Here is a 21,095-nt window from a genome sequence, read left to right as displayed (position 1 = left end):
ACACTCCTGTGTTATGTCACTTGGCGGAAGCACCGGCCAGTGCCCCTCGCGGCAGGTAGGCCTAACAAAGGGACAAACCAGTCTGCCACCCTACTCCAGGCTGCTCAGTGGAACACGTCAGAGCTTTTAGCAGCTCACTGCAACATCCAGTATTTACCTGCACATTACGAAGAACTTAGCCTCCTTTTCAACCAACTAAACTACCATGTAATCCTCTTATCCGAAACGTGGTTGAAACCACACATATCCTTTGCATCTATTCATCTCCCAGGGTACACATTTCTTAGGGCAGACAGATCAAAAAAGCGAGGTGGCTGGGTCGGCATGTATATACGAACAGATCTCAAAGCGAAAATCTTGTGTACGTCAAACCCTGCTGAAGAAAAATGAGACTGAATTCATGTTCATTGAAATAAATATACAAAGTCAGAAGTTCTTGACTGTCGTCGTGTACAAGCCGCCAAAAATAAGCTCAATGAGTCCCTTCCAGTCGGAATTACATTCACTTCAGTGTCAATATGAACATGTCATTGTAATGGGTCACTTGAACATAGACCTGCTAAGAGACATTCCCTCCGCAATAAACCTAAGAAGACTGTTTAGTTGCAATAGCATGAACATTCTTCCATTACAACCTACACACCATACGGCGCACAGTCATACTCTTATAGACGTAATCGCAACGAAACAGACTGACAAAGTAAGAGATGTTGGTCAAACATCAGCCCCTGGCCTCTCAGCACATGATGTAATATTCCTGGCCTACTCTGTGCAGCCCCCAAGGATCAAATCGCGTTACATAACTTGTAAGAACATGAAACGTATTGGCCTTGACGCTCTAACAGCCGATTGCCCAGAAATCTCATGGCATCAAATAATCAGAGAACCTACAATCGACGCAAAAATTAATGACCTTGGTGATAAACTCACTGCCCTCTATGACAAACATTCACCTGTGCACAAAATCCGTGTAAGAAAATCTCCTGCTCCATGGCTGACAGCTGAATTACGTCAAATGATGACTAATAGGGATGCTGCCCACAGGCGTTTCAAGGCAGATCCGAAACCCGAGCGTTTTGAAGAATACAGAAAGCTACGGAACAGAGTGAAACAATGCATTTGCAATGCTAAAATCAGGCACGCTCGCTCCCTTGTATGCAGCGATCTGACGCCCACAACTCTATGGAAGAATCTCCGTAGCTTGCGGGTCGGAAAGGCAAAATCGGAAACTACTCTTCATGTGTCAGCTAACGAATTAAATGAATTCTTCTCTGCACCTCTGAATACCCGCACGGCTGATAATTACCGTCCACAAGAATCCCCAAACAGGATAACTATCAACGATACCTTCCATCTAAAACATGTAACAACAAATACGGCAAGAAAAGCAATAATGAGAATCTCTTCTGATGCAATAGGCAACAACACTATTGGTATAACCATGATTAAGAATGTTGCCGATATCTTAGTACCTGCCTTAACTGACATATTTAATTTTTCCCTCATGAACGGAATATACCCCACTGCATGGAAAAGAAGCATAATTCGACCCATCCCTAAGATCGAAAACTCGCAACTGCCTAGTGATTACTGACCAATTAGCATACTGCCTGCTGTCTCCAAAGCACTTGAATATATTGTTCATGACCAAATCACTGAACACTTGCATGAATTCAGTCTATATGAGAAATTTCAATCCGGTTTCCGTAAACATCACAGCACAAACACTGCTGTAATTAAAGTAACTGATGACCTGAAATATGCCATCGACAATCGAGAGGCAACAATATTGACGCTACTGGACTTCAGCAAAACTTTTGACACTGTTAACTTTGACATATTGCTCAGAAAAATGCAACAGCTTAATTTCTCAGATAGTGCAATGAGATGGTTTGAAAGCTACTTAAAAGACAGACAGCAATGTGTTGTCTGCGTAAATGAAAAATCTTCCTGGAAACATGTTTCCTCGAGAGTGCCACAAGGATCAGTCTTAGGACCACTTTTGTTTTCTTTATATGTCAACGATATTTCGTCGGTTCTGTCCTCCTGTAAATATCATTTATATGCCGACGACCTCCAGCTCTACCTAAGCGTCAGACCCGAAGATCTAAACACTGCAATCGTTCAGATGAATGATGATCTGTCTTCAGTAGTGACATGGGCGAAAAACCTGGGGCTTAAACTAAATGCAAAAAAGACGCAAATAATCTTAATAGCCCATCAGAAATTAATAAGTTCAGTTTTCCGCGAACGGCTACCTCCTATTCTGCTCGACGGTACTCCAATACCATATCAGAAAACTGTTAAGAACTTGGGTGTAACTTTGGATGAGCATCTCAACTGGGCGGAGAATACAGTCGCAGTGTGCCGAAAGACATCTGCTTGTCTCTATGCTCTCAAAAAGTTTTGGAACATATTTCCACAGGACTTGAAACGCCAGCTCGTGCAAGCACTCGTTCTACCGAATCTCCACTATTGTGATGTGATTCAACAAGGCATGAGTAGTGAAAACAAAAGATGGCTAGAACTAGCCATGAATGCCTGTGTCCGTTACACCTGCAACATTCGCCGATATGATCATGTTAGTGCTTCATACTCCGAGCTAGGGTGACTGCAGCCGGACAAATTGCGTGACTACCACACTCTACGTCTACTTCACCAACTCCTCGTCGCGCAAGCACCCCAGTACCTTCCTTCAGAGATTAAAAACTTGTCATGCCATCATAATCAAAACATGAGGTCACTCTTATTTGGTATCCTAACTGTGCCCACTCACAAAACAAAAACTTTTGCAAACTCCTTCTCAGTTGCCACTGTCCGCCTCTGGAACAAACTGCGCCTTACCTTGCGCAAAATTCAATCTCCTGCTGTTTTTAAGAAGAAGTTGAAGCATTTCCTACTACCATCCTCGTAACGTTCTCCACAAAATTAATGTACAAGGCCAATCCTCTCATCTGTCAAATAGCAAAGCTAGCGTCTCCTATCTTGCTCCTGAGATGCATTCCTCTTCATCTATCTCTATTAGCCACGCAATCTTCTTTTCCTTTATATTTCCTTAATTATGTTTCATCATGTCTCTCTATTCTTCTCCTCCCTTCACCATGAGTCTCCCTCATACTCCCTGCTGCTAGCACTCCTATCTGAAATCTTTCTCTTCAATTATGTCTAATTATAACAGTACTTATGATCTACGAATATAAACTTATATGTATGTATTTTTCCAGGTGTACCTTTCTAATTGTTTATTTCACTTTTTGTACTAGATGTAGTTTAACATGCCTACTGAAACATATGAATGTAAAATAAGTAGAATGCCTGGTTAGATGTAAGAGAGGTCCTGATGGCCCTAATCTTGCCAGGTTAAATAATTCAATAAATAAATAAATCATTTACATAGCTTACGAATGAGAGGAGAGCACTACTGATCTGTGGAATCCACGTAATATGCTACTCCATTCTCAGGTTGGGATCATGCCTGTGACACAGTCTGTCAGAGAGCCCCTCAGCTTTCTTTTGTGAAGCTAAAACTCTAGACATGTGCCATGAAATTTCAGTTTGATTGTGATTACAAAAATCTATTTGGCAGAGGCTTCAGCTAGCTCACAAAAACAGGATGAGTTTTCTGGTTTAGCTCTTATAGTAGTTTTCACGAGGTTTTGTACTGCTCTCTCTGTAGGAAATACTGAACGAAAGCCAAACTGATAGGCAGTTAACTAGTTCTGCTCAGTTAAATTATGCAATATTTCAACAAAGGCCACTTTCTAAAATATTTTTGGAAAGATTAGAAGGAATTAAATTGGTCTGTAATTATAGGTGGTTTGTTTATCCCCAGTTTTATAGATGGATGTAACTACATAATATTTAAGTTTGTCAGGAAATATAGTATATCCTTAGACATTGACAGATTACAAGAATAACTCCCGGATAATAGATCAACACAAGATTTTAATATTCTGCTAGAAACACCAGACAACTATTTCTTTTTAGTGACCTGATGAATTTTGTAGGCACCTAAAGGGCTATATTTTTGAAACTAGTGTCTGCTGGTAGTGCATTTAATACCTGCACGAGGAAATCTAATGCATCCATATTTAGTTCTTTATAAGTGGGTGGAATGTTTACTGCCACTCTGAGGAAATAATGATTGAATTTGGAGGTCAATGATTTAAAAGCATCAAGATTTCTGACAGAGCTGTTGTCTGGGGCCCAATTCCCTTTGGGTCACAACTTTTAGTTGTTTGATAAGTTTAATGTTCTAAACCATTTTTGCCTTAGTCGTACAGCGTTTGATATTTTTGAACACAACAATAGTGTTTAACTTGTTTCATCTTTTTGAACATAACAATAGTGTTTAACTTTACTTAATAACTGATCAGAAGATTTCTGACTATTATGGAGTTCCGTCTCTTGACTTTGACTTGTTTTCTCAATTTTCCTCACTCTTTGTAGCATATTATACTTTAAACTCTGGAGTTATCAATTCCCTGTCTTTGTTCTTCTTTGTTTTATCCTTTTTGTGTTTGATTTATAAATTTATTCATAGTGTCCTGTGTGTAATGCCTCATTAAACAAAATGATTGGGTGATTCTTTATGGCTCTTTGACATTTTCTTCTAAGATCTGAACATGACTGCTTAGACCATTTCATTGTTAACATTTTACCATCTTCGTCAAATAAACAAATCATTATTGTTTGAGGAGATTTTGGGATTGCAGCCTATCATCATAAACTTCATTCCACAATTTTTCACTGGACACCTGAAGATGACAGGCAGGTTCCACTTGAAATATCATGGAATGAAGTTTACGACGACCAGCTGCAATCCTGAAATCTTTTCGCACACTTAATTCGCTGGGAAAATTTTAAAGTTCACAATTCATTATTGGTTTTACAGCTAAATCACTGCCAGTTGTTGGGTTTAAAACCAAATGGGTGTTACACTATATCCTTCAACACTCATTGGAAATTTCATAATGGCAAAAAAATCCAAAGCTGGATATTAACAATCAGATGCCCTCAATAAGTACTGTCCAAAATAAAAAACATTATAGTCTCCAAAAACAAGAGATCTCCAGAAAATTCTACACAGCCTTATTAAAATTGTCTACAATTGCTTTATGAAGTTTAAGATGACACCTGCTGGTGCCCTGTGAACTACCAATAACTCAGAGGAAATGCAAAAAATCAAAAGCACAAATATGGGAAACGATGACGTTAGAAGAAGATCTGAAGGAATTCACACACAGACAAGATGAGAAAGTAACCAAAGAAAAAGACTCTCTCTCTCTCTCTCTCTCTCTCTCTCTCTCTCTCTCTCTCTCTCTCACACACACACACACACACACACACACACACACACACAAACACCAAAAAGAGGGAAGAAGGCAGTAAATATTTCATTCACTCTTAACACAGATGGGAATATAACTGTACGTAGTCAATATGAGTTTTGTGTTTGTAGGTAAAGATGAAATAAAATAAAACAAGTTTTTATCAGACAAATAGTTTATCAGCAGTCAAAAGATAAATAAAGCTCATAAGAAACAAAATGCACAAACTGTTATGACTACTGCATGACAAAAATTCCTTTAGATGAACATTACATTAAATCATCTTACGTGCAAGAATGAGGATCTGGAGCATGCCAACTAGCTCGATGAGTGCTTTGTGAAGGTTGTGGAGAGCCACTATTGTTTCTCAATGGTGCACTTGCCCGCCGCTCTTCTGAGTGTCCTTCACCCCAGCCAGTACCAGATTCAGGCAAGTTTCCATCTCCAGAGCAGTTTGTTAAGGTGACTCCTACAAAATTTTATAACAAATAATTTCTGTCTTTTAATCAGAATATCCTATTACATTAAGCACCACGTTTGTAAGGACAGCAGAAACAACATAATGTTCATCTTGATACACAATGAGGACAAGCAGAGGATAAGAAATAAGGAAAACATATGAATGTCCACGTTACAATATGCATTCACCCATGTGTGTGTGCGATATATATCCATCCATGTGTGTATGACACATATTATTACAAAAGAGAAAAAGTATGGACATTGAATTATCGATGGACACATTAGAAGAGATAAGCACTGCCAGAAACTACTTTGTAAGAATTACTAACAATCAACTATAAAAAGACTGCAATATTCTATACATACTTACACAGAAAATAATTGAACATAATCAAATTAGGAGGGAAGACACTATTTAGGAAAAAATATTGTTGCTACATCAGTTACACTACATAGCTGCTGTTTATCTAGGAGTCTTACTATTTGTTTGACATTTACATGATAACATACAAAATCTTGAAGAATATTAGTTATCTACCAGTTTAAAATTATGTGTCTCTTTACAGTGAACATTGTTGCTCATCATGCTGCTAACAATAGTTACAGTCTTTTCCTCTAGAAAACCAAATTAATTATATTAGATTTCTCTTATAAGATGAAGTTTTATCATTGCATTTTTCCATTTATGGCAGGAGTGTTGTTGGGGGTATGTGACAATATATTTCGTATGTGTAGGCAGCAGAATGTACTACATGGAATATAATAGACATCTATAGCAATGTTTTGTATAATTTGTGGTCTTACCTTGACAACACACTGTTATGAGCTATTCTGTGTGATCATGAATACTAAAATATAGCTTGACTTATTTCTGCAATTTAGTGTTCAGAATTACTTATTTCGCTGCCCTATTTCTAAAAACTATGTTACAGATTTGCATCAAAATATTACACACACTCTCTGCATAGCCTGCACAGGGAGAATAGTAGTTCAGAGGTAATGTGCTCCACCTCTCACACCCAGCGCAGGCACCAAAGCAACATTTTGTACATTGTAATAAGTATTTGCAAAAGCAGACGTGAAGCATGCTTAAATATTTAGCGCAATCAAAACAAATTAAAATCATTTTTTGTAATGACCTGCTTAATAATGACATAGTGATGATAATTTCAAGTGGCTCTAAGACATGGTGCAAGTCTTTCATTGGACACCACCTTGGCAGCTTGTATGTCCCTAACCTGTCCCAGAAATTCTGCCATGGAAAGGGAGCCTACAGTTTAATGTGGGATCCAAAACATGTCATTTCTGGTGAATCTTCATACCACTGAGATGTCCACATTTGGAGGTTAAAACAACTGCTTGAGATACGCAAAGTGATACAGCTAGCATACTTTTTATCAAACAACTATCATGGAATAAGCCAGAATGATTTAGTCTATGGCAGGTATCTTTGAGACACATGGCTATGGAGTAAAGACATACAATGTGTGTCACCTAAGAACAGCCAGGTATTTTTTTCACAGTGTTTTGGCAGCACTTTCGGCTTTGCAAAGTTAAGGTGGAATCAGTCCAAACAACTACTGCTCATCATATGTTTCATGTGATGCACAGTGTTAACAGAAAATTTTAGTTTGTTTCTCATTATAGACAAAATAACTTTTAAAGCAAAATTTTACATGCCCATTTCATACAGAATCCCAAATTAGTCTCGTGCAATATTCAGTTTAGCAGTATGTAATAACAGGGACAGTAAAACATGAGGAATAATCAGTACTCCAGTGAGATTTAGCAGCACTGCATGATGGTAGCAGACGGTGCTCGGCAGGGCAAAATGAGACAGGGCAAGTCAGGCATGGAGTGTTGCTCAAGAACCAGTTATTCTTCATGTTTTATGGTCCCTGCTAATGTATACTGATAAAATGAATATTAAAATAGGCTAAATTCAGACTGCTCGATCAAATGGGGTCTTAACATTCCACATAATTTTTTTTTTAAAGAAAAGAAATAAACACTTTCCACTGATACTGGACACTGCATGAAAGCAGTGACGGACATTATCCATCTGTGATGACTCTAGCTAACACATTACAAAAATGAAATTGAAAATATCTGCCACAACACCAGAGAAAAAGTGCCTGCTGTCTCTTAGGAGAGGCACACAGTGTATCATTGTCATACAGTAATAGTCTAACAGTTTTTTGTGAAGAAATATTAATATCAGCAGTGTATGTTGTGTGTACTACTGGACTACATAAACGAAAGTAAAACAAGGGTAATGGAATACATTTAAATTAAATCAGGTATTGCTGACTTAATTGGAGTAAGAAATAAGACAAAAAGTAGTAGATGAGTTTTGCTGTGTGGGCAGCAAAACGAGAGATGGCAGCTGATGTAGAAAGGCTGTAAAATGAAGACTGGCAGGAACAAAAAACACATTTCTGAGAATGAGAAATTTGTTAAAATCAAGTATAAATTTAAATTTTGGAAATGTTTTTTTGAAGGTATTTGCCTGGAGTTTAGTCTTTTATAAATGACATAAACAATAAACAGTTCACACAAAAGAGACTGGAGAACAAAGTCTTTTGCAACGGCATTGTTGTTTAAAACATTCTTGGACTTCCTGCAGTTGTTCCTGACTAAATTGATGGAGGTAATTGTCAAAATCTTGAAGTTTTACACTGAACTGACATCGTAAGAAGTTCGAGAATATTCTATACAAATGAAGATGGAGGTTTTTGAAATGTGGTGTTACAGAAGAACTCTGAATATTAGATGGGTAAATTAAATAACTAATGAAAGATACTGGATATAAATTGGGAAAACAGAAATTTATAGCACAAACTAATTAAAAAAAGGGATTGGTTGATAGGATACAATCCAAGGCATCATGGAATCATCAATTTGGTACTATAGGGAGTTGGGGGTGGAGTGGGGGGTAAAAATTGTACAGGTCGAGCAAGGCTTGAATACAGTAAGCGGGTTCCAATGATTGTAGGCTGTGGCTGTAGTAGTTATGCAGAGTAGAAGAGACTTGCACAGGATAGGCTATCATAGATAGCTGCTTCAGACCATTCTTTAGACTGATGACTACAACAACACTGGTTGCTAACCAGTACATAATCGTGTTCCAGCCTCCACTCCAGTCATTTAAAATGGAAACTGCTTGACAGTTAGAAGACTGTGGTACAATCTGGTATTGTGAGCATTTTTTCCATTTCTAAAATTCTTAACTTTTTGTCACATGCCTACCACGTTAGTGCCGCAGTTGAGTGATACACATACAGTTACTGCCAAGCATCGCTTTTGCGATGTTTCAAGAATCGCTTGACAGTAATGTCAGTGAATTTGTAATTTAGGTACTTGTTCATTTCAAAAGGAATTAATAAAAGGCAAAAAAGTTGTTAAGAATATATGAATGATAATTATCTAAAGTTCACAATTACCGTAAGGAACTCCTGCACAGAATCAAAGGAGTTTGCCACAAGGAAACCTTTCACCTTGGGAGTTAAACACTTGAGGTTCATCAGTCAATTCCTTCAGTTAATTGGAAGCCTACTGAAAATGAAACCCACTGAATAATGCACACCTTTCTGTACAGTGCCTGAGGATGTGTCATTCAACTGTAATTAAATTTTCTCTCTGGTATTCACTGAATGTATGTTTCAGTTTTTCTGAATGAGTCAGTGTTATCAACAACAAATCTCATATGGAATATGTGTGAAGAGATGGTAAAGGTAGAATTCTGCTACACTTTAACAGCAGCCTACATGATGTTTACAAACTCATGCTGCACATCAGTCTGAATAAACTTCGCCGGACTAAAAATATTCTTGGTGAGTACACACAGTAGCCCCAAAATAAATGATAATACGGTGAAAGCAAGCAACATAAATTAGCCTTTGTGTTTCAGTGTCACAGACAAAGGAGATCAATTTTATAGTGATGACAGCATCATTCAGTTTCTGCACAATATCCTTAACATGATGTTTCATAGAAAGCCTTTCATCTACCCTCAGCCCTGATGATGTAAAAGGGTTAATTTCACAGACTGTCTGACCACCTTGAGACAGTAAAATTTAGTTTTTACACGAGTTCTATATAGGATACTGTACATATTGCAACTTGTTACACTTATAAATTAATCTGTTCACTGAGAGCCATGTGCTGATGTTACTGGCTAACCTGTTATCTACATTACTTATACTGCACTCTATGTCTTTTGTAATATCACTTGTGTCATCCGCAAAGACTGAAATTTTTGACTTACCTGTCATGTTAAGTGGCAGATCGTCCATACACATCAAGAAAAGCGAAGGACCGGGAACAGAACCTCATGGTAACCCCCCTGTCCTTACATCACCCTAGTCAGATTCAAGCCTTCATCATAGTAGGATGTAGGGTGTGGAGGATGTGTTGCCTGGAACTACCGTGGCTCAAATGGCACTCACAGTCTGGGCAAATACAGGGTGTTGGCATTGCTGGCATCACCATATGTCCAATATGACAGCTGGAATTTGGCTGTTGGTCGTGAAGGTCAGCATTAGTATGCAAGGCTGAGTGCCCACAACTGCCGTTGCACTTTTATGCAAAGGTACCAATTATACTGAAGTCATGGTGATTTATGACAGTCCTCTGGATATTACAAAAGGCATGACATGGTCCTTAATAGGACGTGTTAACACCACAGACAGCAATGCATACTCTGCAATATGCACTCATACTGGCCTCAAGGTTGGTACAGAGTTTTTGTGGTAAGGCATTCCATTCCTCCACCAGCATGGCTGGCAACTGCTAGAGAGTCGTTAATGCATGTGAACAAGCTCCCCAACACATCCCACATGTATTCAATGGGACTTAAGTTGGGGAAACAGGCAAGCCAGTCCATTTGTTACATATACTCCCGTTTCAAGAGCTCCTTTACCTGCACTGTCATTCATAAAAATGGAGTCAGGGCCAGATACATCCTGAAAAGCTGCACAAAGGGGTCAGGAGTACAGTGACACAAAAACAATTACCAGTGACTGTACTATTTTCAATGATTTGGAAGTCAGTACCCCTACCAACATTACACCTTTCCTCATCGTAGCATCTGGATGACCAAAGCGATAGTATTTTACAATGGTCTGGGTGCATTACATTTTCCCATCTTTTGCCATACGATGGTTCGCCCAGAATAATTATGAGCTTGGACTGAATCTACTCTCATCCAGGAGTATGGAATCCCACTTCTCATTGGTCAAGTCCCTACGCTCTTGGCCCGGTGATACATGGTCAGAAAATTAAAGAAATAAAAGCAAAACCGAACTTCCATGTTAAACAGGCTAGTACCATCTATGAAAATCTGAAAAAAGACTCACAATATTCAAAAACTTATAATTCTTTCAAGGTCATTGCATTCATCAACGGATGCACTGTTCTGCGACATCAGACTATGAAAGTGGCCACTGAATCAATTTACTTGAGCCATACATGATGCGTTTTCGCCAGTTTTCTCTTTTACAATACTTTTTACTACAGTTAACGGTAATTTGTGGTTGTGGATGTTTCATAATGCACAAAACAAATCTTCACATATTATTGTTCTCCTTTATTAATTATTATTTTTAATGTTATGTTCCAATATAAAGGATATGACAAATTATGAACAATAACTGGTCCCTACTGCATGGATTTCCATTAAGCAAATAAGAATCAAATAACATTTTTCCAGCCTTATTTACACAACCCAATGTTTCTCCATTTCTGAATACTGTGGGTTACCCATTTTTCGAGCATGTTTTCATATGATTGAAAGTAAGCTTCTATCTGCACAGTTCTGGAGAATGGAGCTAGGTTGGAAAGTCAGAATAACCCATGTGATATACCAAGAACATCGGTCTTTTGAGTCACATTTTTAGCACACTCAGCAAATGATGCTGTACACTCCCAAGGCAGCAAGTTGGTGTAACCATTCAGACATTCTATTAGTTTGGTGACAATTTCCATAAAGGAACTCCCATGCAATGAACATGTCAGCTGGAAAACAAATAAGAGTAGTTTCATATGTTGCTCTGCCTTTAATATTGTAAGGTATGCCAGAGGTGAGGCAGAAATATATGGTAGAGGGCAGACCATAGAGCAAATTTTACAGTATGGATGGATGGGTGAGTAAGCAGCCTAGAGATTGGGATAGTGATGTGGAAATATCATATGGTACGGCAATATAATGTAATTGGATAGATAAAAAATCTACTCACCATGCATTTTTCGTATGCAAGCTTTTGGAGCCAGTGGCTCCTTCTTCTGGCAGTAGGGTTGAAAGGAAAGGAAGAAGGGTGAAGAAAAAGGACTGGAGAGGTTTAAGAAATGGGGTAAAGTTTGGATCTGGGGTAAAGCCATGGGAACCAAGATGGCTCCACCCTATACCAACCTTCTCGTGGGTCGGAGAGGGCTTTCCTGGGATCCATAAGACTTCAGCCACTCGTTTGGTTTAGAAACATTGATGACATCTTTTCCATATGGACTCATAGTGAAGTTGACTTGTTAAAATTCCTGGAATCTCTAAATACCTTCTTCCATCACAGTATTTCTGAAATTTACCCCATTTCCTAAACATCTCCAGTCCTTTTCCTTCGCACCTCTTCTTTCCCCTTCAACCCTTCTGCCAGAAGAAGTAGCCACTGATTCTGAAAGTTTGTATGTGAAAAACCCTTTTGATATGTACAATCTCCTGCAGCTGCTTGGTGAGTAGATTTTTTTATCTATCAAATTATATTGCACTATCATGCCGTATGACGTTTCCACATCGCTATCCCTACCTCAAAGCTCTTACTCGTCCAACCACCCACACTTTAAAACTTGCTCTGAGTGTCTGCCATCTCTCATATATTTCTGCCCTCTATCATATATTTCTGCCTCACTTCTGGCATACCTTACAACATTAAAGGCAGATCATCATATGAAACTACTCTTATTTGTTTTCCAGCAGACATGTTCATTGCATGGAAGTTCCTGTATAGGAATTATCACCAAACCAGTAGAATGTCTGAATGGTTACACCAACTCGCTGCCTTGGGAGTGCACAGCACTGTATGCTGCGTATGACTCAATAAGACCAGTGTGCTTGCTATTATCACATGGGTTATTTGGGCTCTCCCACGTAGCTCCAGTCTCCAGAATTGTGGAGATAGGAACTTATTTTCCATAATATTCTCTCAACCAGTCACCCTCCTGAATTTCAGCTCGATTAGCTTAACACCTTTACTCCTTTCTTCTTATCTTAGTGTGCATCATGATGCCACATTATTTTATTTCAATTTATTTACTTGCTTATTTTTACTCTCCTTTAGGTGCACCCTTTTCTCCATCTCTTGTCCTTTCTTTCTATACAGATGCAAACATATGCTCTCCGTTGCATTGTGCTTCACTTTTCACCATTTCCTTGTCATACATCTTTCACCATTTCCTCATCATACAAGGTGGATCTCCCTTAACTTTGGTTTCTGAATTGTCTCCCTTTTTCCCCTCCCTGTCTAATGTCCCCCTCCCAAGATTCTATGTGTAATATTCCGTGGCTTGTAGATGAATAAGCTGAGATGGAGCCAGCACATTGTCTTTCAAATTTAAAAATACGCATCTCTGTTTTGATTTGCAAACAGAAAGCTTCAATTCTTTTACATAATTTAATTCCTTTTTATTATGCAGAATCACGACTTGGAGTTATGTATCTACAATGAGAAAAGTTTTTATTTTGCAATAGCAAGCAGTAAATAAAAAATAAATAAAGAACTGAGTTTCAATACATCCATTGTGGATGACAAACTGTGACTGCAACTTAAATTGGCAATTTATCTGGTCATAAATATGCAAACAGTCACTTTTTTATGATTTATTCAACCATTCTGCGTTAGAAAATGTTTCATCATTGATTACTCAATTACTGTCATTTCCACCAGCAGCGTCAGCACTACATCTAGTTACACTTGGTCCACAACATAACGTTCTTGTAAAACTTCCATCTGATGATGAGCCTGCAGTGGCTCAACAACATGTTCATGGTTGAATAAATCATCAAAAAGTGACTGGTTGCATATTTTTTACCAGATAAATTGCCAAAGAATTGAATGTTTTACAGAAGGCAATAGGCTCTAATCATTCTGTGTTATTTGGGTTACTTCAAAAAGAGGTTAAGTGAGCATAATTTGTAAACACTATTCACTGGCCCATTCCCTTCAAGTAAGAGTGCATCAGTTGGTAGCCTTGTGTTACCCATACCGAGTTTTAGTGGTGATATATCAGTTAATGAGTTCCTACTCCATCAGCATCCCACCATTTTTGGTGGGATATCGGGATGGATTGAAAATTTCAACTATTATACCAGACCTCTGCAAAAACATTGACAACACTGCAATAGTCACTGCCAGAATGCCTTCAGAATAGTAGAGGAATTGGGTGAAACACACCACATTGTCTCCCAACTGGAGTGTGTCCATTAACATCACATCATGAAATACCATAGATCAGGGGTAGACAACTTTTTTTTACTTACTGCCCGCTTCTGCATCTCTGTTGGTAGTAAAATTTTCTAACTGCTCACCAGTTCCATGGTAATTTTGATTTACTTTACATATTTTATAAAGCAGAGTTACAGACTGCAGTCTTCTGTATGTGCTGTAACTGTCATTTGCACATTTTTGACATAGTTTTGCATTTTCAGAAATACCATTTTTGAATATGTTATGATGATCTGAAATGGGTCCCAACCTAAAACTAATCATCAAGTGGATAAAAAAAAAGTGAAATTTGGAACTTTGGACTGGTTTTTTCATTGTACAGATTAATGTAAGTTGCTGACCCACAGCTATTCCAGCATGCTGGAAATTCATGAAAGTAATATAATCTCAAATCAGTACCAATGAACAAGGGAAAAACTGCCTTAAAAAACAATACATACAATCAGTGTTCCAACTCAAAGTCCAGGTCAAAAACTGAGGTAGGCATTTCAAAGCCTATTGCCTTTGGTGGGTCTTGGCATGTTAGCTTACAGCGGGGGCAGAGGTTATGCCCACATCTCACCTCAAGTGGCTACTTGGACCCTGCCAAGGTCGTGTTGGAGGACAGGGCATACATCACATAGTTATCACAGATAGAGCTTGATTTCAATCTCACACAAGATCTTCTAGTCAGGCTGCTACTTCAAATTATAGACATCCCCCACAACCAGTAACAATCTCTAAGCCTGCCACTGTTTATGGATGTAGCGAGCCCAGAATAAAGAGTTCATACAGCAGTTCAAGTGTGGCTGTGAGGACTGGGCTCAACAGGTCAGGTGCAGAAGACGGAAATGTATAGGAGATTGGAAAGAGAGTTTGCACCCATGACCATCTTACCTGGATTATGGCAATATATAGAGGTGAATTGATACATAGCAAAGAAGTCTGTAAGGGTCTCCTGAGACATCATTGAGATTATCATCATGTTTATTTTGGCCTTGAACATTCTGACGAACCACTCAGCTTCCGATTTTGAGATGGAATAACAAGGACCGATGCCACAAAGTGTTGTGCCATTCCTTTGGCAAAAGGAATTGAAGACACACTGAAGTGTGAGATATTGTCAGATAGGGTGGGTTGTGGCACTTCTTTTACTGTGAAGATAGTCGCCAGGACCTGATCTGCAGCTATTGATTTCACTGATAACATCCACAGGACATATAGGAAACTAGAGGAAGCATCCACCACAAGTAACTACACAGCTACTTTGAACAGGTCTGCAAAGTCAATATGCACATGGTACCAGGACCAGGCCATGGGAAGAAACATCACATCACATCAGACGGATCCACATAAACTTTTGGTGGGTCCGTACTGCAAATTTGATATTATTGTCAATTCGCAGGCAATTTACACGATTATTTTGAAGGACATAATGCTTTATCTACACGTTCATCCTCAACTATCCCCAGTGTAACTCATGTAACAGCTTGAGGAAATGAATCTGGAACATCATGGGTTCACCACCTGGTACTTTGGACTCTTCTGTAACCAGCATAAGTGCCTACTGATTGATGTGGTGTTTCATTCCACATGAAAAAACATGGAATTTTGTGATACCTTGAATCAGGCTGTTCCAACACTGCCCCTTAGGGCACAGGTAGCCACGAGTGCCCTTCAGCTAACCTGCAGGCAACACACCAGATGACTCAACTGTACACATTCTGTGCATGCATGTCCTAATTGGCTTGCAGTGGCTGCCTGGGCTCGGCCAATGAACTAAAATCGCATACTGTATGCTCCGGCTGTAAGACTACCTGTGTGGCAGCCATTTGCCCACTTCTGCCCACACTGTGCCTGGCCTGCCTGTCTGTTCCTGGGTAGGTGCACAAGCTGAAACACCCTGCCATAAATGATAATCACTGAATCCTTTCCTATCTTTGCTATCTATCCTCTGTACTGCTGTAAGTGCTTCAGATGCATAAGTAATTAGTTGTCCCGTGGGGCTCCTGTAACAGAGCAGTTATCTGACCCTAATTATGCTGCATCACATAAATGTTGCCAGGCAATGAACGCTTCACAACTGATGGACCACTGAGATTCACCTCAATTTTTCTGAAGGTGGCTGAGGTGGTATAACTGCAACCCCTGGTTGTTGCTGTGCCACAACCACCAACCACACAGTCATGTACTGTGGGTTGCCACAACTCTGGCCTGCTAACACCACCACCTCCTCTGGAGATCTGATGAAAACAGTCTGCATCAACAGACTCATGCCAGATCATCATCAACTGAGCCTTCAGCAGCTGCCATGGTACTGTGTGGTGCCAGCCTGGTCACCAAGGCATAAGCACATCCGTAAATGAAGCTGCCATTGCACTACTGCCTCACTTCCACAAGTCATGTGCCTCCACTGGCATCCTTCTACCTGGCAGGTATTTAGGTCACTGCCTGACAGCTCTGTATCAGTTCACACTCCAGGTTTGTGCCAGCTGCACCTAGCAGCTCATCAATTGGATTTCCCTTGCCAAGCCAATGAGGAGTATTTCACTGCAGTATCCACAGATTTCAACCATCCCCAAGCTACTGCCTCACTGGACCTCATCCCAACCATCCTTGAGTTACCACTCTACTGGGCCTCATCTCACCCGTTCAAGCTCACGATCTCACTGAACCATCTTCATCTCGAGCAGCCTGCTGCTCTCCACTGACCACAGTCTCACAAACTTTGTTTAAGTGCTTTCCAGTGCAACATAAGGGACTGACTTTCTGTGTGAACCAAACAGTGCAAACGGGTGTATCAAGGAACTGTCTCACTGTATTCTGGACCTCAGACTTAATAAATGTATAATTGTTTTTTGGTACCGGGCTTTACAATCGTAGCATGTTCTTCCCTTTAGTCATAAAAGCTACAATAATATCAGCACGGCTTTCATTGTGAATATGTCATCATAATTTATCTTGCCCAAGTACAAATGGAGCCCCTCCAAAACTTTGGGTGAAGAAAATAATTACTCACTTTGACATAGACTGACACCTCTGCTCAGTATGTGACCAAGATACTGACTACTGACACTAGGTTGGAAAAACTATATTCACTTAATTTATATCTGAGCTCAACTAACTTGATGTTTCCTAAATAGCTGATATAAATTGTTGGGGTTCACTTCCAGGCAGACCTCATGACTATAATGTCATCTAAATAGTTTGCAGTTGTAGTAATCCTTGTACAAGTTGTTCTAAATATTTTTAAAATATTGGCAGAGCATCTGCAACACCAAAAGGTAATCTATTACACTGATATAGCTCATTAGGCATACTGATGACCATAAAATGGTTTTATACTGTATGTAATGATAATTTCAAGTAAGTGTCAGCTACATCTGTGTTAGAACAGAAGTAGGCCCCTGATAACCTAGTCAGTAGCTCCTCTGGACATGGAACTGGATTAATATCCACATTCAACAAAACATTCTTCTTCTGAGCTGTAGAGTAGACATGCGACTGTACAGCTACCTTGCGTTGGCACTGCAGTATTGGAATCAGGGCTTGCGGTGAGTGGAGTGAGGGGGGGGGGGGGGGGGGGAGGAGAGAGAAAGCAAGCACAGAGCAGGGGGCTAATGGGTTGGAGGGGGAGGCAACAGGTGCTTGGGGTAGGGGTATCACATCGGTTAACTCACTCTGGCCACAGGTTGGGGGAGTTGTGAAGAGTGAAGGTTTGAATTTGGAGAGGGAGGTATAAGAGAGAAAGAAGGAGAGTGGACAAAAGGCTTTGATGCAGGATGCATAAGTTCAGGCTGAGGTGGGTATGGGGCAGGACCTAATGAAGATGGGGACCAGGAGGACTATGGGATCAAAAGATGTGTTGCAAGGCCACCTCCCATTTACATAATGTGAAAAAGCTGCTGTTGGGGGAAGGATCCAGATGGCACAGGGTTATGAATCAGGTCACTGAAACCAAGCATGTTGTGCTCAGTAGTGGTTTCTGCTCTTGGCCATAGTTTGGCAGTGGCTATTATCATTCCCGTGGGCAATTGGTTGGTAGTCACCCTAACATAAAATGCTGTGCTGAAATCACAGCAGAGCTGGTATATGACACGACTGGAGTAGGATATGCTGGGTGGGTATATTTCACAAATCTCATGACTGAGTCTTCCACAGGTAACAATCCATGGACTGTATACTATTGGATTGTATTGGATTGATGATGTTAAAGAGATGAAGCTAAAAGTCATCAGACCCTCCATCCTACATGTGTCAAGCCAGGAAGAGTCCTCAGAGAGGAAGAACACAGAATACAAATCCTGCACCCAATTTGAATTGAGAATCAATAAAACCAAGAAATGGAGGCAAGGAGAAGTGACAGAAGGACAAGAGAACAAAAGGGGGGGGGGGGGGGGGGGAGAACTGCTCTTCCCAGAAAACAGATGTAGAAGAAATAGAAGAATGAAAAAGGTAGGATGGACAGGTGTGAGGCAAGATCACCAAGCAAGGGTAGCCATGGGTCCCCTGGATCATGAAAGGCAACAGGGCACCAAGACAACCCCTCAAGCCACCTATGAGGCCAATCTGCTCTATCTCAATGAGAGGAGTGGAAATCACTTTCACGGGTAAAACCTAAAACCAGAGCAGTTGCTTTGGTGTCATCCACTAGCACCAGAGGTACGCCATCATACAGGCACCACACTGACAGTGTGCGAGAAGCATGAAGAGGAGACTGTCACACAGTTGTGGTCTCCTTTACTGTTTGCATTTTGTACAGAGAAACCAGGGCACACCAATCTGTGTTCCAAGCCCCCAATAAATGATGGCACAGAGTCGACTGAAGGTCTAATTCCAGTGCCCCAATTTCAAATGTCAGCATTCTTATAGCCTAATTGGCCAACCAGCAAGCATTTTTGTTTCCTGGGGTATCCAGACATATAACCAACTTCAGCTTCATGGAGATCAGAAAGGAGATCATTTATAGTCACAACCAATGTGTGTGCAGGGTAGCACTGGTCAATAGCCTGAAGACTTCTCAGGAAGTCATTGTTAATTGAGAATATCTTGCTGGTGCAAGGATGAACACGACTGAGGGGTCGAACGATGGCCATCAATTCTGCAATTAAGACATTGCATCTGTTTGGCAGGGAGTGCAGTTCACAGCACCTTACATATATGTGGGCAAAACCCATTCATCTGTCGACTGTAGGGCCGTCAGTGTATACCCCTTCTGAACCCGGAAACCCATCAAGGACAGCCAGGAACAGGCAGTGAAACACCATGGGGTCAAAATAGTCTTTCAGTCCAAGAGATAGGTCAAGACATATCCAAGGCACACACTGTGGGGGTGTACGTTATCGTTCCCTGGTAAAAAGTGACAGCGAAGGAAGTTGGAGTTCAGAGCATAGACACTGAAGATGAATGGCAATCTTGACTCCAGTACTGGACCATTGTTGCATTGTTGTGGGAGGGGGATCTCCCTTCCAGGAAAAAGGACATAATAGTTTAGATGCTCAGGGGAGCAACAGTTACTGGCACCTGATCTATAGGGAAGGAATCCTAGCCTCCACAAGTAGGCTGTTCATAAGACTGGTCCGCAAGGCATCTGTCGCAAGTCGGACCCCACAATGGTGAATTGGGTCCAGCATTCACAGTGCTGAAGGCAATGATGAGCCATATGCCAGACTCCCACAGTAAAAACATAGCAGGATCAGAGCTTTGTAAAAGTGTAGAGTGGTCTTTGCCCCAGGTGATTTTACTGAGACAGCGAAGAGTATTAAAATGTGACCAGCACATTCGCTTAATCTGGTACAGATGGGGAAGTCATATCAACTGGACATCAAAGGTTAATCCGAGAAAGTGATAAGCCTCCACCACAATGAGCAATTTGTTGTCAAGGTAGAGTTCTGGTTGTGGATGGTCGGTATGATGGCAAAAAAAGTTCATGATACATCATGGCACCTGAAAACTGAAAGCTACAGGTGGGACCCCATGGCTGTGCCTTTCTATGGCACACAGCAAATGGTATTCAGCAACACCCACAGTAGACGAGCAATAGTAAATGCAAAATCAGCAGCATACAGGAAGGGTGACACTTTAGACCCCACAGTTGCAGCTAGACCATTCATAGCCACTACAAAATGGGACTCACTTGATACAAAGACCTCTGGGACACCAAAAATGGTTCAAATGGCTCTGAGCACTATGGACCTTAACATCTGAGGTCATCAGTCTCTGGGACACCATTCTCTTGTATATGGGAGCAGGGGAGGGGAGGGGAGGGGGGGGAGGGGGGAAGAGCCACTGTTGGAAGCACCAACATGAGTCCAGAAAGTGCGATGTGACAAGAAGTTCCCAGGAGCTGGCCATGGAGACCCCATTCTTGTAGCATAATAAGCACGTGATGATGCCATACGATGTCATAAGCTGCTTTTGAGTCAACAGTAACATATTGATACTGGACAAAAGCTGACTGGATAGCAGATTCAAAGCAGGCAAATTGCCAGCATTAAAACAGTCTTGGCAAAAACTGCCCTCGGACAGAGCCAAAGGACACCGAGACTCAAGTTACCATCATAGGTGCTGGTTTACCATACATTTGTGCAACTTGCAGAGAACATTAGTAGACTATCTGAGAGATAGCTGTTGATTTCAAGGGGGTGTTTACCAGGGTTCAGCAGCAGTATGATTATGTTTTCTTGCAACTGAGACTGGAACTCACACTTGCTCCAGATATGGTTGGAAATACATATTTGAGCATTTGACAATGTATGCAGTTTTGCTCTGGAATCGTGTCAGTGCACTGAGGAATTCCACCCATTGAATGGAGCATAGTGATAGGTAAGTG

General features: G+C 40.5%; 1 protein-coding gene across 4 annotated transcripts in view; it reads right to left on the bottom strand.

Annotated features, from left to right (window-relative positions):
- Nucleotides 1–21,095, bottom strand: part of LOC124612996 — a 246,760-nt gene that overhangs the window by 85,734 nt on the left and 139,931 nt on the right. For all 4 annotated transcript variants that reach the window (XR_006979589.1, XM_047141547.1, XM_047141546.1 and 1 more), the window contains one exon: nucleotides 5,619–5,799. Coding sequence is in view for 3 of the 4 variants with exons in the window: in XM_047141547.1 (XP_046997503.1) it covers nucleotides 5,619–5,799 (181 nt within the window). In the remaining variant the exon portion in view is untranslated. The remainder of the gene's footprint in view (nucleotides 1–5,618; nucleotides 5,800–21,095) is intronic.

The sequence above is a fragment of the Schistocerca americana genome, chromosome 4 (assembly GCF_021461395.2).
Source record: "Schistocerca americana isolate TAMUIC-IGC-003095 chromosome 4, iqSchAmer2.1, whole genome shotgun sequence".
Classification (NCBI taxonomy): domain Eukaryota; kingdom Metazoa; phylum Arthropoda; class Insecta; order Orthoptera; family Acrididae; genus Schistocerca; species Schistocerca americana.
Note: the sequence above shows the minus strand (reverse complement) of the source record. Positions and strands in the feature narration are given on the sequence as shown.